Raw genomic sequence first — 14,151 nt, forward strand, 5'->3', positions numbered from 1 at the left:
ATATCAGTGTTATCTTTACGATATTACGTATAAGATATAATTTTTACTATAATTTATATATATATATATATATATATATATATATATATATATATATATATATATATATATATATATATATATATATATATATATACATATATATATATTTCTCAATTTTATATATTGTTTTTTGTGTGATACATTTATATAGTATATTATTTTTCCTTTGCTTGTGGCTGACATTCCTCTAAAGCACGGGGAGAACACAGGAGACATCTAGCAAGCGAGGATGTTTCGGCAACGTTAGAAATATCTATTCATTATTTTTTATATACATTATTTTTATTTTACCCTTTACTGTTTTGTATTATTTTTACAGTATATTATTTTTACCTTTGCTTGTAGCTCATCTTCATTTAAAGCATGAGGAAAACACAAAAGGCATCTAGCAAATGATGAGAGTGTGTCTTGCTGGCGAGAAGAAAGTTCAAACAGCCCCTTCTGTTCACTCTCCAGATAATTCTGAGTAGATAAGAAAGTGTAAGCTGCAGCTTGGCAAATTGCCATCGACAGCCTCGGATGGTCAGAATTTATCGTCTCATCAAATCCAACCTAGAAATAAGACAATCTGAGGCAGGATCAAGGATCGAAAGTCAATAAGAAAAACAGATGCCCCATAGACAATTTTTTTCGATATAGGGTATCATAGATAGCCTTATACCAAAGCCATATAATAGTTACATTTGTGGATAAGTCAAAATTACACATTACTAGCAAATCAATTTCAGGAGGAGGCTTTCCCCTGACAAATACTTTGAAAATTACGTTTTTTTTTCGATTTTTTCATTAAGAAAATCATAAAACCAAAATTCCCCCACCCCCTCTGTCTATATTTTGAGAACGTAGATAACTTCGAAGACCACACTGCCTTTCCATGACGAAAGTAAAACATACTTTGAAAGTAATACATATTTTGAGAAGTACCCATTTTGCATCTTCATGAAGAATCCCCCCTCCCACTCCTCTATGTTTCCATTAATTGCCATTCACACACTACAATACCATACTAATAACTGAAAACTGAAATCCCCCTCCCCTTGTTTCGAAATAAACTTTTTTTGCATCTTTATGAAAGAAAATCCAAGAAAATCCTCCTCCCGCTTCCTTGTCTTTTCACGGATGGGCACCATACGTAGCAAGGTGCCAAACCAAACTACAACTTGTGCAATGTATACCACGCGTAATTTCAAACTAAGGCTATTCGAAGACTAACTTCGAAGACCACACTGCCTTTCCATGACGAAAGTAAAACATACTTTGTAAGTAATACATATTTTGAGAAGTACCCTTTTTGCATCTTCATGAAGAATCACCCCTCCCACTCCTCTATGTTTCCATTAATTGGTACTCGCGCACTACAATACCATACTAATAACTGAAAACTGAAATCCCCCCCCCCTTGTTTCGAAATAAACTTTTTTTGCATCTTTATGAAAGAAAATCCAGGAAAATCCTCCTCCCGCTCCCTTGTATTTTCACGGATGGGCACCCTGCGTAGCAAGGTGCCAAACCAAACTGCAACTTGTGCAATGTATACCACGCGTAATTTCAAACTAAGGCTATTTGTTCAATTTTCAAATGTTTTCTATATGATCGATCAATCAGAGTAAACATTTAAGGTACAATCTATTGAAATTAGAAAAAATGAAAGCTTGGAACAGTAGGTTTCTTAACTGTAAAATTAATTTGTCAAAGGAAAAAAAAAACAGAGTATTAGCACCATGGCAATGTGACACCATGGCAATTTACACATACTGTTATATTCTTTGTCCAGTGTGGTACAATCATTTGAAATAAGAAAAAATGAAAGCTCTGAACAGTAGTTTTCCTAACTGTAAAATTAATTTGTCAAAGGGGAAAACAAACAACAGAATATTATTAGACAATATTTTAAATAGATTAGTGTCTATTTAGGCTTTTCGGAACAATGTCTTGCAGTTTTAATTTTTATGCGTCAAATTTAACTAAAAACCTGAATTACTTTGGATTTGTTTGGCTTTCTTTTATCAACAGACACAATTATATCTTGTCGCGGGAAGCACTCTATTATCTTTCAATATTCACCGTAATCATTACTGTTTTCAAACCTTCAGTTTTCATAAAAATAAATCAGTTATCTTAAGAATAAAGCGGCTTATAAATTTTCAGGATTGAACTGTAACGAATCCATCTTTTTATATATTTAAGGTACTTGTAATCCAGTATAACAGAATTCGTGATTTCTGTTCGGTTAATCCCAACACGATATACCTAGGTATGATAAAAATATAATACTTAAGAAACAAATGTGAGCTATATATTTGCACGTTAAGGGGTGGGGGACTAAAGGTAAAGTACAGCAGGTATGCATGCAATTATTCTGCATATTTTGAAATACGAACTGTTCTCTGACTTAACAAGGTCCAAACACTTAGACCCCGCCCCCCTAATATGCAAATATATAGCCTAAGTTATATGTTTCCGATCTAATCTGTCACTTCTCTTTTGTCTTTTCTTACACCAAGTGGAAAAAACTAGCGAAAGAAATTGGTTTACAGTGCCGCAATGCATGAAAAAATTGAGCGGTAGTCTTTCCCTTCTGAGGATGGCAACCACTGTACCAGGGGTGTAATTTTGTCAACATGCTAGGGGGAGAAGCAAAGTTGAGAGGAGGACCAATTTTCTTAAATCAAGTGAAAACGACAGTGAAAAATAAAAAATGATCCATATATTACCATAAAGGCAAGGATATGGCCTAGACTACTGAAGAAAACTAACCTGTTTCTGTGGATACTTCTGTGGTTTCTGTGGAATTATTATGGTAGGGGATATATCTTACAAGTGCCCAGAAATTAAACATTTTTTTTTCAAGAACTAATGAACTAATCTCTTGTTCGTACCTTAGAAGAGTTGTACCTTAGGACAGTTGTTGACTCGTTATTAAAATCCACAGTTTTTTCCACGACAACTGGTGGACAGCACCGCTAAGCTTGATTTTAGTTTATGCCCCTCAGTCTTTACTGAAAATTTATCATCCTTCTAATTAGAAACTGACCTTGGAATGATTTACTGACCCTGAATATCACAGAGGCCGAAGGCCAAAACTGAGTTCGTTGATATTGAATTAAAATCAAGTTGCCATCAATCCATGGCTAATAGGCGAAAAAACCAAGATAGATAGTCAGAGTGAGAGGCACAGCTGTCATAAGCCTTTTTCAGGAATGTATAAAAATGATGTCATTTTCATTTTCACTTGTTGATTATAATCACAAGGAAAATATTTCATCTTTGAATGCTTGACTTTAAGAGCCTTAAATAAAGAGCAACCTTAATACCTCCTTTTTTATTACTTATTTCACAGCTTCCAGCCGTTAATAGCTCAGGGCCTATTATACTTACTTTTCAATTTTTTTTTTACTTCCAGCAAGAACAAGACAAAGATCTCTCCAGGACCAATAGACAGAGGAAGACTGACGTTGTCTAACAACGACGTTGACATTGACGTTGACGTTGTCAATGGCAATTCTCTTCTCCCAACAACAGTAGTCTCAGTGGAAGGGGAGCTACAAAAAATGGACTATTCTTGAAGGTCTGTCAGAGATTATTCCTGGTAGTGAATACCAAGAGGGGGGTTTTCATAGGCACAGCACCTTCAGCGTTTGATGTGCAAGACAATCTACAGACACGTAGATTACGCCTCATGGAACAATGGTCGATGGCTTCTAGGGACCAACTTTCTCGATTCTTTAGGGACAGGTTTCTCATCCCATCATCAGGATATCTTTAGGGACTCATTAGGGCTCGGAGGTGGAGATACTTGGGCCATGTTGTCCGAATGCAGGACACTCAGATCCCAAAAGCCACTTTACATTGGCACCCAAACGGAAGTCGAAGAGGGGGAAACTGTGGAACACTTTGTGTCGAACATATCAGTCTGATCTACGCAGTATCCATGCTTCTCTTCAACCCGATTGGGAAGACATATGCGCAGCTTTCCAATTCAGAAAAGATTGGCGAAGTCTCGTGGATACCCTGGGTGCCTCCGGCGGCACAGATGGATCTAAGGTCTAAGGTAAGGTTAGGGACAGGTTCAAAGGCATACAGCAGGGTATATTGGACGGTTGCCTAATAAAGATTCATCACAGGCTGATCGTGTTCCTTCTCCAGAGGGACTTCAAACTAATGAACGCGTCCTATATTTTTTGTATTCATTTTAAGCTATCAATCTTTGCACCACTCAAAAACCTGATATCCCCTATATACCACAAACCAAATCGTTTTTATTTATTCTTTTTTCAAGGGCTGTATCTGTTGAAATTCCTCTGAGAGAAATCAACTGACAGGTTTTCAGAGAACGTCTTTCAAGAGACTTTTTCATGTGGAAGGACAAACGACAAAAGTATGTTTTTATATTACCGTTTCGTAACTTTAATAGTTGTGAAAACATTTAATTTTCTTATAACTTTGAAATGTGATTAAACATACATTCATTATTTTCGTAACTGAAAAGACCAAAAGATTTGTAATCGAGTTCGAACATTAATCAATTATCCAGCAGGCATTTTCCGCGAGGTGATTTAAAAGGTCAGCAACATCTTAAAAGACTGCGTATAATAAATAGGATATGCGTATAAATGCGAATAATATATAATAAAGCATATTGCTATATTGTTCCTTAAACTTTAGTACGGTATTTTTTCCCATTTCTTCACAAAAAGTGCAACTTCTATAATACCATCAGATATGTTTCATTACGTTTAATCATTGACGAAATTTGCCTTTGCAAATAAGAGCCACAAATTGTAATAAACAAAGAGTTTCCGCGCAAACTTCTTGATTTTTTTTTTGCCACAATGTTTGGCAAAATTTTTGCCACATTCACAAATATTTGCTATAAGAATACAAGATAACTTTCTATACACCAAAATAAATTTATAATAGCCCTCTCTATATAATCAAATGTGAGAAAATTATTAGAATATTATTAATGTACATATCATAAATAAAGCTTAAAAAATGTAAGAGCGACTGGAACAAAGAGAGAGAGGGAAGAGAAAGGGAGAAAAAGAGAGAGAAAACAGAATACTTACTGTAAGAACACACTGAAAGAAAATTTTAATCATCTCATCGGCTCCTTGGTTAACAAGCACTCTTGATACGTCACCAGACAACTTGGGATATTCACACAATACATCAGCCCTCCCGATCATAATTAATGCCTGAAAGGATATTACCTTGATTAGTGTCATTAAAGCTTGAAGGAATATCAGATAACGGCAATTAAATATCAATTAAAAAAAATTTTCATATAGATAAACAGCACAACGAAAACTGACTAAAATCCATTTCGCGGATTTTCGTTTCCGCCAAAAAAAGAATATTGTAAGGATAAATACAAGCTTTATATGATTGCTTAGGTAAGTCTAATAATAGGTATTCATAAAGTCTAAAATACAAATTAAATTTAACAGAAACTTCTAAAAAAGGAAACATAATAAAATAATGAATTTTAAAAGCAGATAAGCAAAAATCTGATCGGTATTTAAAATTAGAGCTTTAAAGCGCAAGATCCTTCTAAATATCAAATTTGATTAAGATCTGGTCACCCTTTCGTAAGTTACAAATGCCTCAATTTTCAAAATTACCCCCCCCCAACTCCACCAAAGAGAGCAGATCCGGTCCAGTTATGTCAGTCACATATCTTAGACAGGTTTTGACTCGTCCCATCCAGTTTCATCCTGATCTCACCTCTTAAGTATTTTCTAAGATTTCTGGTTCCCCTCAACTGCCCCCCTCCAATTACGCTGGATCCGGTTGAGTTACTGAGTTCTGTTACCGAGATCTGAGTTACGAGATCCTTCTAAATATGAAGTTTCATGAAGATCCGATCACTCCTTCGTAAGTTAAAAATACGTCAATCCGGGTGAGATTTAAAATAAGAGATCTGAGTTACGAGATCCTTCTAAATATGAAGTTTCATGAAGATCCGATGACTTCTTCGTAAGTTAAAAATACGTCATTTTTTCTTATTTTTCAGAATTACCCCCCCCCCCCCTCCCCCCACAATGGAGCGGATCCGTTCCAATTATGTAAATCACGTATGCAAGACTTCTGCTTATTTTTCCAACCAAGTTTCATCCCAATCCCTCCAATCTAAGCGTTTTCCATCATTTTAGGTTTCCCCGCCCCAAACTTCCCCCAATGTCACCAGATCCGGTCAGGATTTAAAATAAGAGCTTTGAGACACGATATTCTTCTAATATCAAATTTCATGGAGATCCAATCACCCGTTCGTAAGTTAAAAATACCTCCTTTTTTCTAATTTTTCAGAATTAACCCCCTCCCCCAACTACCCCAAAGAGAGCGGATCCGTTATCAATCAAGTATCTAGGACTCGTGTTTTTTTCCCCATCAAGTTTCATCCCGATCCCTCCACTCTAAGTGTTTTCCAAGTTTTAGGTTTCCCCCTTCCAACTCCCCGCCCCCATCACCAGATCCGGTCGGGATTTAAAATAAGAGCTCTAAGACACGATATCCTTCTTAACATCGAATTTCATTGAGATCCGATCACCCGTTCGTAAGTTGAAAATACCTCATTTTTCTAATTTTTAATAATTACTCCCCCCCCCCAAAACTACCCCAAAGAGAACGAATCAGTTCTGATTATGTCAATCATGTATCTGGAACTTGCGCTTATTTTTCCCATCAAGTTTCATCCCGATCCCTCCACTCTAAGTGTTTTCCAAGATTTTAGGTTTCCCCCCTCCAACTCCCCCCAATGTCATCAGACCCGGTCGGGATTTAAAATAAGAGCTCTGAGACACAATATCATTCCAAACATCAAATTTCATTAAGATCCAATCACACGCTCATAAGTTAAAAATACTTCATTTTTTCTATTTTTTCCGAATTAACCGCCCCCCCCCCCCAGATGGTCAAATCGGGAAAACGACTATTTCTAATTTAATCAGGTCCGGTCCCTGATACGCTTGCCAAATTTCATCGTCCTAGCTTACCTGGAAGTGCCTAAAGTAGCAAAACTGGGACTTTAGGTTTTCCCCCTCCAACTCCCCCCAGTGTCATCAGATCCTGTCGGGATTTAAAATAATAGCTCTGAGACACAATATCATTCCAAACATCAAACTTCATTAAGATCCAATCACCCGCTCATAAGTTAAAAATACTTCATTTTTTCTATTTTTTGCGAATTAACCGGGCCCCCACTCCCCCCCCCCCAGATGGTCAAATCGGGAAAACGACTATTTCTAATTTAATCTGGTCCGGTCCCTGATACGCTTGCCAAATTTCATCGTCCTAGCTTACCTGGAAGTGCCTAAAGTAGCAAAACCGGGACCGACAGACAGACCGACAGACAGACAGACTGACAGACAGACAGACAGACCGACAGACAGACAGACAGACCGACAGAATTGGCGATTGCTATATGTCACTTGGTTAATACCAAGTGCCATAAAAATCAATAAAAAGATAAAGTGAATAAACATAACAAATATATTCTTTAAAAATAAACGCGTCAACTAACCTTTCTTAGCCGACAGATGGTATCCCTGTCAAATTTCCTAATGTCCACGAGGTCATCATTTTCTTTTGATTTTTCTGGTTCTACCCAAACCTAAAAAAGCAGAAGAGGAAAACAAATATGTTACCTTATAAAACTAATAAATTTCTTGTTGTGGAAGAGTAATCGGCTCATTTTCATTTTAAAGTAGAAGAATTAGCTTTTTAGGTAGGCGAAATTGCCTTAGCTAGCAATAATTGTATTTATGCAAATTTTTCTCAAAACGGAACTACAAGTGTTTTTTTTTTAATTAGCATACTGCCATTTTCCGGAGCGAAAAAAACGATCTAGATAAGTCACGACTTTGGAAAAATTCGTATCTCCCTCTCAGCCCTTTAATATTTTTACAGATATCCTCTGCTGACTGAATTAGAGACCCCTGAGTGTCGAAAGCCTTGAGATTAAGCAGAAGTTTCAAAACACAATTTTTTGTTGTTGACAAATCAGTTGATCCCGAGCTTCTAGAAAAATGAATTCCCATTTTATAGCCGTGAAGCGAGTCTCAAATTCTTAATTGTTTCACACGAAATGCTAGGTATTGTGGCAGAAAAGGTATTGCGGACCGAGCTTCACTTGGTGATTATTTGTTCGTTTTATAAGAATAATTGTAATAATACAATAGTTCGTTTTCCTGTGTGAAAAGTACGATCTAGATAGATCACAACTTAGAGAGAATTCGTTCATGGCTTTGATTAATTTTAGAAGAACATTTTTCGTATAAATGACGTAACAAATACGAATGCGTCTCATACCCTAAGTTTTAGTTTCTGCATCGAATAAAACAAATTAAATTTGTTTTGCGTCTTATCTTGTCATCGAGTGAAGTTCGGTCTCCTGGTACTCAAAAATAAGTCGTACAAATGTACTATTGATGCTTTGTTTTAAGACAAATATTCAAAAGAACATTTTTTCTATTATTTGTTAGGAATACAGAATACAATATTTTTGACATCCTACTGCGATATACATAAGCTGGAGGGAAGCATAAAATAGCAGTATGTTCCTACCTGACTTTCCTTTACAAATCACAAAACAACCAGATATTTAATGGTAATAGATTTTTTTTTTTATTATTGTTTAACCACTACAAGAGTATATTGCTGCCAGTTGAAGCATAAACCTAGGTTAAGACATCAGCCAATGTGGGTTCGGCAGCCAAGTTAGACGTCGCCCGATGAAAGAAAAACGTCTTCATGTCGAAGAACGTCCGACTCGTTTCTGTTTTGAATAGTAGTTGAAAAATTCACTTCTTATACCAGCAACATTACGCTAAGAATAGTGAAAATCTTCCTGTTTCTATTCTAGTTAGATACACCATTGGTACTCCTTTTTTAAGATCTTCAACACATTCGTTTTCTAAATTTCTTTGAGGAATGCCAAACAAATTCATGCCAAATGACTGGCTTTCCCATCTCACTGCGATATATATTAGTTGTAGGGAAGCGCAAAATAACAGTAGCTTCCTATCTGACTTTAGCCATCCACAACTTAGGCATATAGATCGTTCTTATTGGCTGAAATAGAGAAAAGCTTAAGCAAAAGCGACGAGAAAGAGCTTTGTCTGCAACCAGTCAGCTGAAGTTTTTTTTTTTTTTGGTGGGTTGACGAGTCTGGAAAGGAGAGTTACCTATTGTTTTGTATTTTATTTTGAGGGTAGTTTGAAACACAAAATGAAACTCGAACTCTGTCGAGCTTTCTCTCTGTCGGGATTTTAATGAGTTGTGCAAATATGGTATTAACAATAAATCCTCGAACCTTGAACTTCCTGCAATCAATTAGCGTTGTTATATGGAAAGATTCTTTCTAGCGGAAGATTTAACAAATTTATTAAACCTACTGATTCTTGTACAGGACTAGTTGCATATCCAACTCCTGATGTACCCCCCTTGATATATTCTATGAAGCACATCAGGCAAATCAATGAATGATTTGCCCTGATTTTCTATACGTTTGAAAGGAATACGTTTAAAAAGTAGAACGCATAGATAACAATTTACAGCATACCAAACTAATTAAATTAGTTTTACGAAACTAGTACAAAACTCCTAAAGAGTCCACCAGATGTCAATGTTGTAATACCCTTTTTCCTCATTCTTCGCTAGTTCTAAGCACCAGCACCTCCTACTCCTGGAACCAACTCAGCGGTTCACACCAGGAAGGAAAACAAAGAGGAAAATTAGGGGAAGAAGGAGAAGTACCAATGGGTCTTTACAAAACAGGTCTTCCATTATAAAGTCGTCCATTATAAAGTGGACTTTACGTTAATGTTTAGGTGAAGACTAAGTCCGCCACGAAGCTGCACATCCTATCGAAATTTTTCAACACTCCTTGTTCGGAAAATGACTTCTACAAAGCTTGTGTAAATCCGCTGGAGACACAATAATCGTTGAGCACAATTGTTTTTTTTTTCCGAACATAGAATAGTCACAAACAAAAAAAGACATTTTGATACTTGTTGCATGATGACAGTTGTTAGCTATTAAGCCAATGCCAAGTTATCCACGATGGATCTAGCACATTGTAAGTACAATTCGTTAGAACTATGAAGCTTCCAGAAAGTGATGTTTAGCTATGCTGAATTTTTGTTTGCTGTCTCGTTACCGAAGTCTATGTTTGAACACCTCAGGTATCCCATACGACGTATTTGAATTCATCAAGTTAAGTTTGAAAACGTCATACAGAGCACTCCTACAGAGCTCGTCTAATTCCGTCAGAGATATGAGTCATGCTACACATGGCAAAATGTAATTTTCCCCGATTTTAAAGTTGGGTCGGGAACTTAAGATTCTTGGACCACAAAAAATCGACTGGCTATCTCAGAAAATGTATTATCTGGCACATTATTTGGTAAAAAAAAAATGATGATTTGCAGCAGAAAACGGCACCCTACTATGGCGCAATCTACTTCTAGCTAAGTGCTTTGAACAATGGTAATTTTGATCATGTGAATTTCATTTCCAATTTACTTCGTTTTTTAGAGGTTTCAGGCTCTACTTCAAAATTTTGAGTCGTGTCTAAATGGGACAACTTTTTTTCAGAAAAGTGTTAGTTTGCAAATACTTGTCACTAGACAGCTTTTTTAAAAGTCCCTTAATCCATAATCCTTAGGGCGCATGAAAAGTACTCCCCCAAAATAGCACATATTATAGCATCTTCTTCTCTATGTATTTTACATGCTAGTGGAATGATAGATGTGGAACCTTCTCCCCTTACCGTATTGTTAGGCATTATACCTTCTTCAAACGCTACCTACCGATTTTCAACTTTTAGCACCAACAGCAGGAACAAACGACATAGTTTGAATGCTTATTGTTCAATACACTATGGTTCAAACGAAAACCTACAATTATACCCACAAAACCCACAATTATAATGGAACCCACAATTATATGGTTCAAATATATGGTGAAAACCCACAATTATATGGTTCAAACCTACAATTATCCTTTAAGAATTCCATCTATCCAAAACCCATCCCGAACCAGAAACCAGAATAATTTTTTAATGATGTTTTGGGCCCTTAATTGGATTCCCTTAATACTCTTAATTGGGTAATTCTTGTATCTCTTAAAAGAGCATTGTATAACTACCTCCCAAAATAGGACATATTATAGCATCTTCTTCTCTAGTGGAATGATGGACATACAACCCTCTCCTCTTACCAGATTGTTGTCCATCCACACATTCATCCTCTTTTTACTAAACTGAATATATAATAAACAAAAATAAGAATTACCAGGGATTTAGTAACCAGAGTTATTGCTTCATACCACTCCTCAAAGGATAAGTCTGCTTTTTCGTCAACAGTTGTCTTCTTGGTAGCAAAAGAATTCAAACCTGGAAGGACTGGCATTACTGTGTTGCTCAAACACTGACAAAGTGGACAGAGGAATTCAGACTTGTCAATATCGTAACTTGATGAAGGTCGTGGCCTAGGTCTGAAAACAGAACAGGTTTATAAAAATTACAAAGCATCTAGAAAAGCAAAATTAGTAAATAGTGTATTTCTGCTAATTTCTATCCAGATATGAGCCGTTAAGGTCATCCAAAAATATAACACATAATTACAATACTTATAGCCCCTCCCCCTGCCCCCTCTCTCTATCACTCCCTGAAACTATCTTGCTGAATTTAGAAAAAAATGACAGCTTTTCAGCCCTTACCCCCTCTCTGTCTCAAAAAAGGAAAATATATTTCAAACTTTGACCTATTTAAATTTACCGCCCCCTTCCCAAAGAGAATATAAATTTATTATACCACGATATCCGACAATTAAAATCTTACCAAAAGGTAAATAAACAAGGACTTTAGGATAACAAACTCTTTTTAGAAAAGAAAGTTGACGGAGAGACTTGACGGAGGGAAGTGAGTGTCCTTGGTCTTTTTATGAAAGGAAATATGTCGACAAGGACGGGAAAAGGCTAAAATTCGATTGTTGGGTGCGTGCCAAAATAGATCCAGAAACCAAACTCCCTTCTCCCAAGAGGTTTCCTATGTTCAAAAATGTAACCGAATATTACAAGCTTACATAAGAGCAGATGCAACATAAAATAAAACAGAACAATTTGAATAAATATCGAAATAAACCCGAATTTCTGAATAATAAAGAAATGTAAGTCAGAAACGGATATACAAAGCTTTACTTATCAAACGACAACCTTAATAACTAATAGATTGAAAATTGAATTTTAAAAAAGGGGTACAAAGGGGAGAAAGCGCCATTTGTTTAAAATTTAGGCAATAAAGATGACGCCTTTTTCTAAATTCGTACTAGATTTAAAACCAGACAAAATGAGTCTAAAAATTGTTTCACCTTGGCCCCCACCCAAAACTACATTTCTAGACACGTTCTTGGGCGCAAAATTTGAAGTGGGTTTCACTTAAAATATGACTGCAAAATTTCGAGTCATACGAGAAGTGACTTATTTGCAGGTAAAGGGTAGCCCCATTTCCCAATGATTAGGTATGATGGTAATAAATTGAAGCGCTTTAAATGTGTTATTACACAGTATAATCTGCATTAAAATCTCTTGGCTTTATGTAAAGGGGTGTTCACATGCGTGTCTAGCTAGAATCCCATGTCTAGACATGTGTCGGGCCAGAAACCAATGTCTAGATAACTACCGTTCACAAGTAAAATTTGGTGCTTGGCTAAGTAATTTATAGCTAAGCATCCAGTTCGAGACTCTAGAACTCAAAGATTATGATTTTCGACTATAGCCAATCAGAATGTTTCAAGTTCCACTATTTTCATTATCTATGTTTAAATATTTAAATTGAAATTTAATTTTTTCATCAATAATTGTTTTTTTTTTGTTTGTTTTTTTTTTTCATTTTAGGCCAATATGCAACCCTAGACATAATAGTGAAGCACAGTAAATTTGGTGCTTCGCTAAATAAGTTACAGCTAAGCATCCAGTTCTAGACTCAGAATGTGTCAAGTTCCACCATTTTCATCATCTATGATTAAAATTTTTATGTTTTTTTTCATTTTAGGTAAATATGCAACACTACACATAATAGTGAAGCACAGTAAAAGTGGTGCTTGGCTAAATAAGTTACAGCTAAGCATCCAGTTCTAGATTCTAGAACTCAAAGTCTATGAAATACGACTATAGTCCATCAGAATGTGTTAAGTTCCACTATTTCCATCATCTATGTTTAAATTTTAAATTGAAATTTAATTTTGTTTTCTAATTAATTGTTTTTTTTTTATTTTAGGCAAATATGCAACACTAGACATAATAGAGAAGCACAGTAAATTTGGTGCTTGGCTAAATAAGTTACAGCTAAGCATCCAGTTCTAGACTCTAGAACTCAAAGTCTATGAAATTCGACTATAGTCCATCAGAATGTGTCAAGTTCCAACATTTTCATCATCTATGATTACAATTTTTAAATTGAAATTTAATTTTTTTTTCATCATTAATTGTTTTTTTTTTCATTTTAGGCAAATATGCAACACTACACATAATAGTGAAGCACAGTAAAAGTGGTGCTTGAGTAAATAAGTTACAGCTATGCATTCAGTTCTAGACTTTAGAACTCAAAGATTATGATTCTCGACTATAACCAATCAGAATGTGTCAAGTTCCACTATTTTCATCATCTATGTTTAAATTTTTTAATTGAAAATTAATTTTGCTTTCTCATTTATTGTTTTTTTTTTCATTTTGGGGAAATATGCAACACTAGACATAAAGAGAGAAGCCCAGTAAGGCTTGTATCATCCATTATCTTGTACAGTAAAAACAGAGATTACAATTTTGAAAGGTTTACCCATATAAGCTCTCTTGATTGGCTAGAAATGACAACTGTTATCTATTTGAAATTAAATTTGTAGTTTAAGCTAAGCATTGAATTTCTCTTGGGAACGGTAGTTTCCTAGACATTGATTTCTAGCCAGACACGTGTCTCAACATGAGATTCTAGCTAGACACGCGTGTGAACGCCGCTTTAACCTAAGGACACAAGAGTATAAATAGACACAAAGCCAAGTCTCAAAGTGAAGCTTTTTATTGTCTTATTTTTCCAAAGAAGGGGGGGGGGCA

The 14,151-nt window shown here is 35.7% G+C and overlaps 1 protein-coding gene across 2 annotated transcripts in view; it reads right to left on the minus strand.

Annotated features, from left to right (window-relative positions):
• Positions 1 to 14,151, minus strand: part of LOC136030852 (E3 ubiquitin-protein ligase UBR2-like) — a 151,719-nt gene that overhangs the window by 38,949 nt on the left and 98,619 nt on the right. For both annotated transcript variants that reach the window (XM_065709903.1, XM_065709902.1), the window contains exons 20-23: positions 11,337 to 11,538; positions 7,565 to 7,654; positions 5,112 to 5,240; positions 376 to 594 (exon numbers count right to left, since the gene is read on the minus strand). In XM_065709903.1, the coding sequence (XP_065565975.1) occupies positions 376 to 594; positions 5,112 to 5,240; positions 7,565 to 7,654; positions 11,337 to 11,538 (640 nt within the window). The remainder of the gene's footprint in view (positions 1 to 375; positions 595 to 5,111; positions 5,241 to 7,564; positions 7,655 to 11,336; positions 11,539 to 14,151) is intronic.

This window comes from Artemia franciscana, chromosome 9, assembly GCF_032884065.1.
Source record: "Artemia franciscana chromosome 9, ASM3288406v1, whole genome shotgun sequence".
Lineage (NCBI taxonomy): Eukaryota > Metazoa > Arthropoda > Branchiopoda > Anostraca > Artemiidae > Artemia > Artemia franciscana.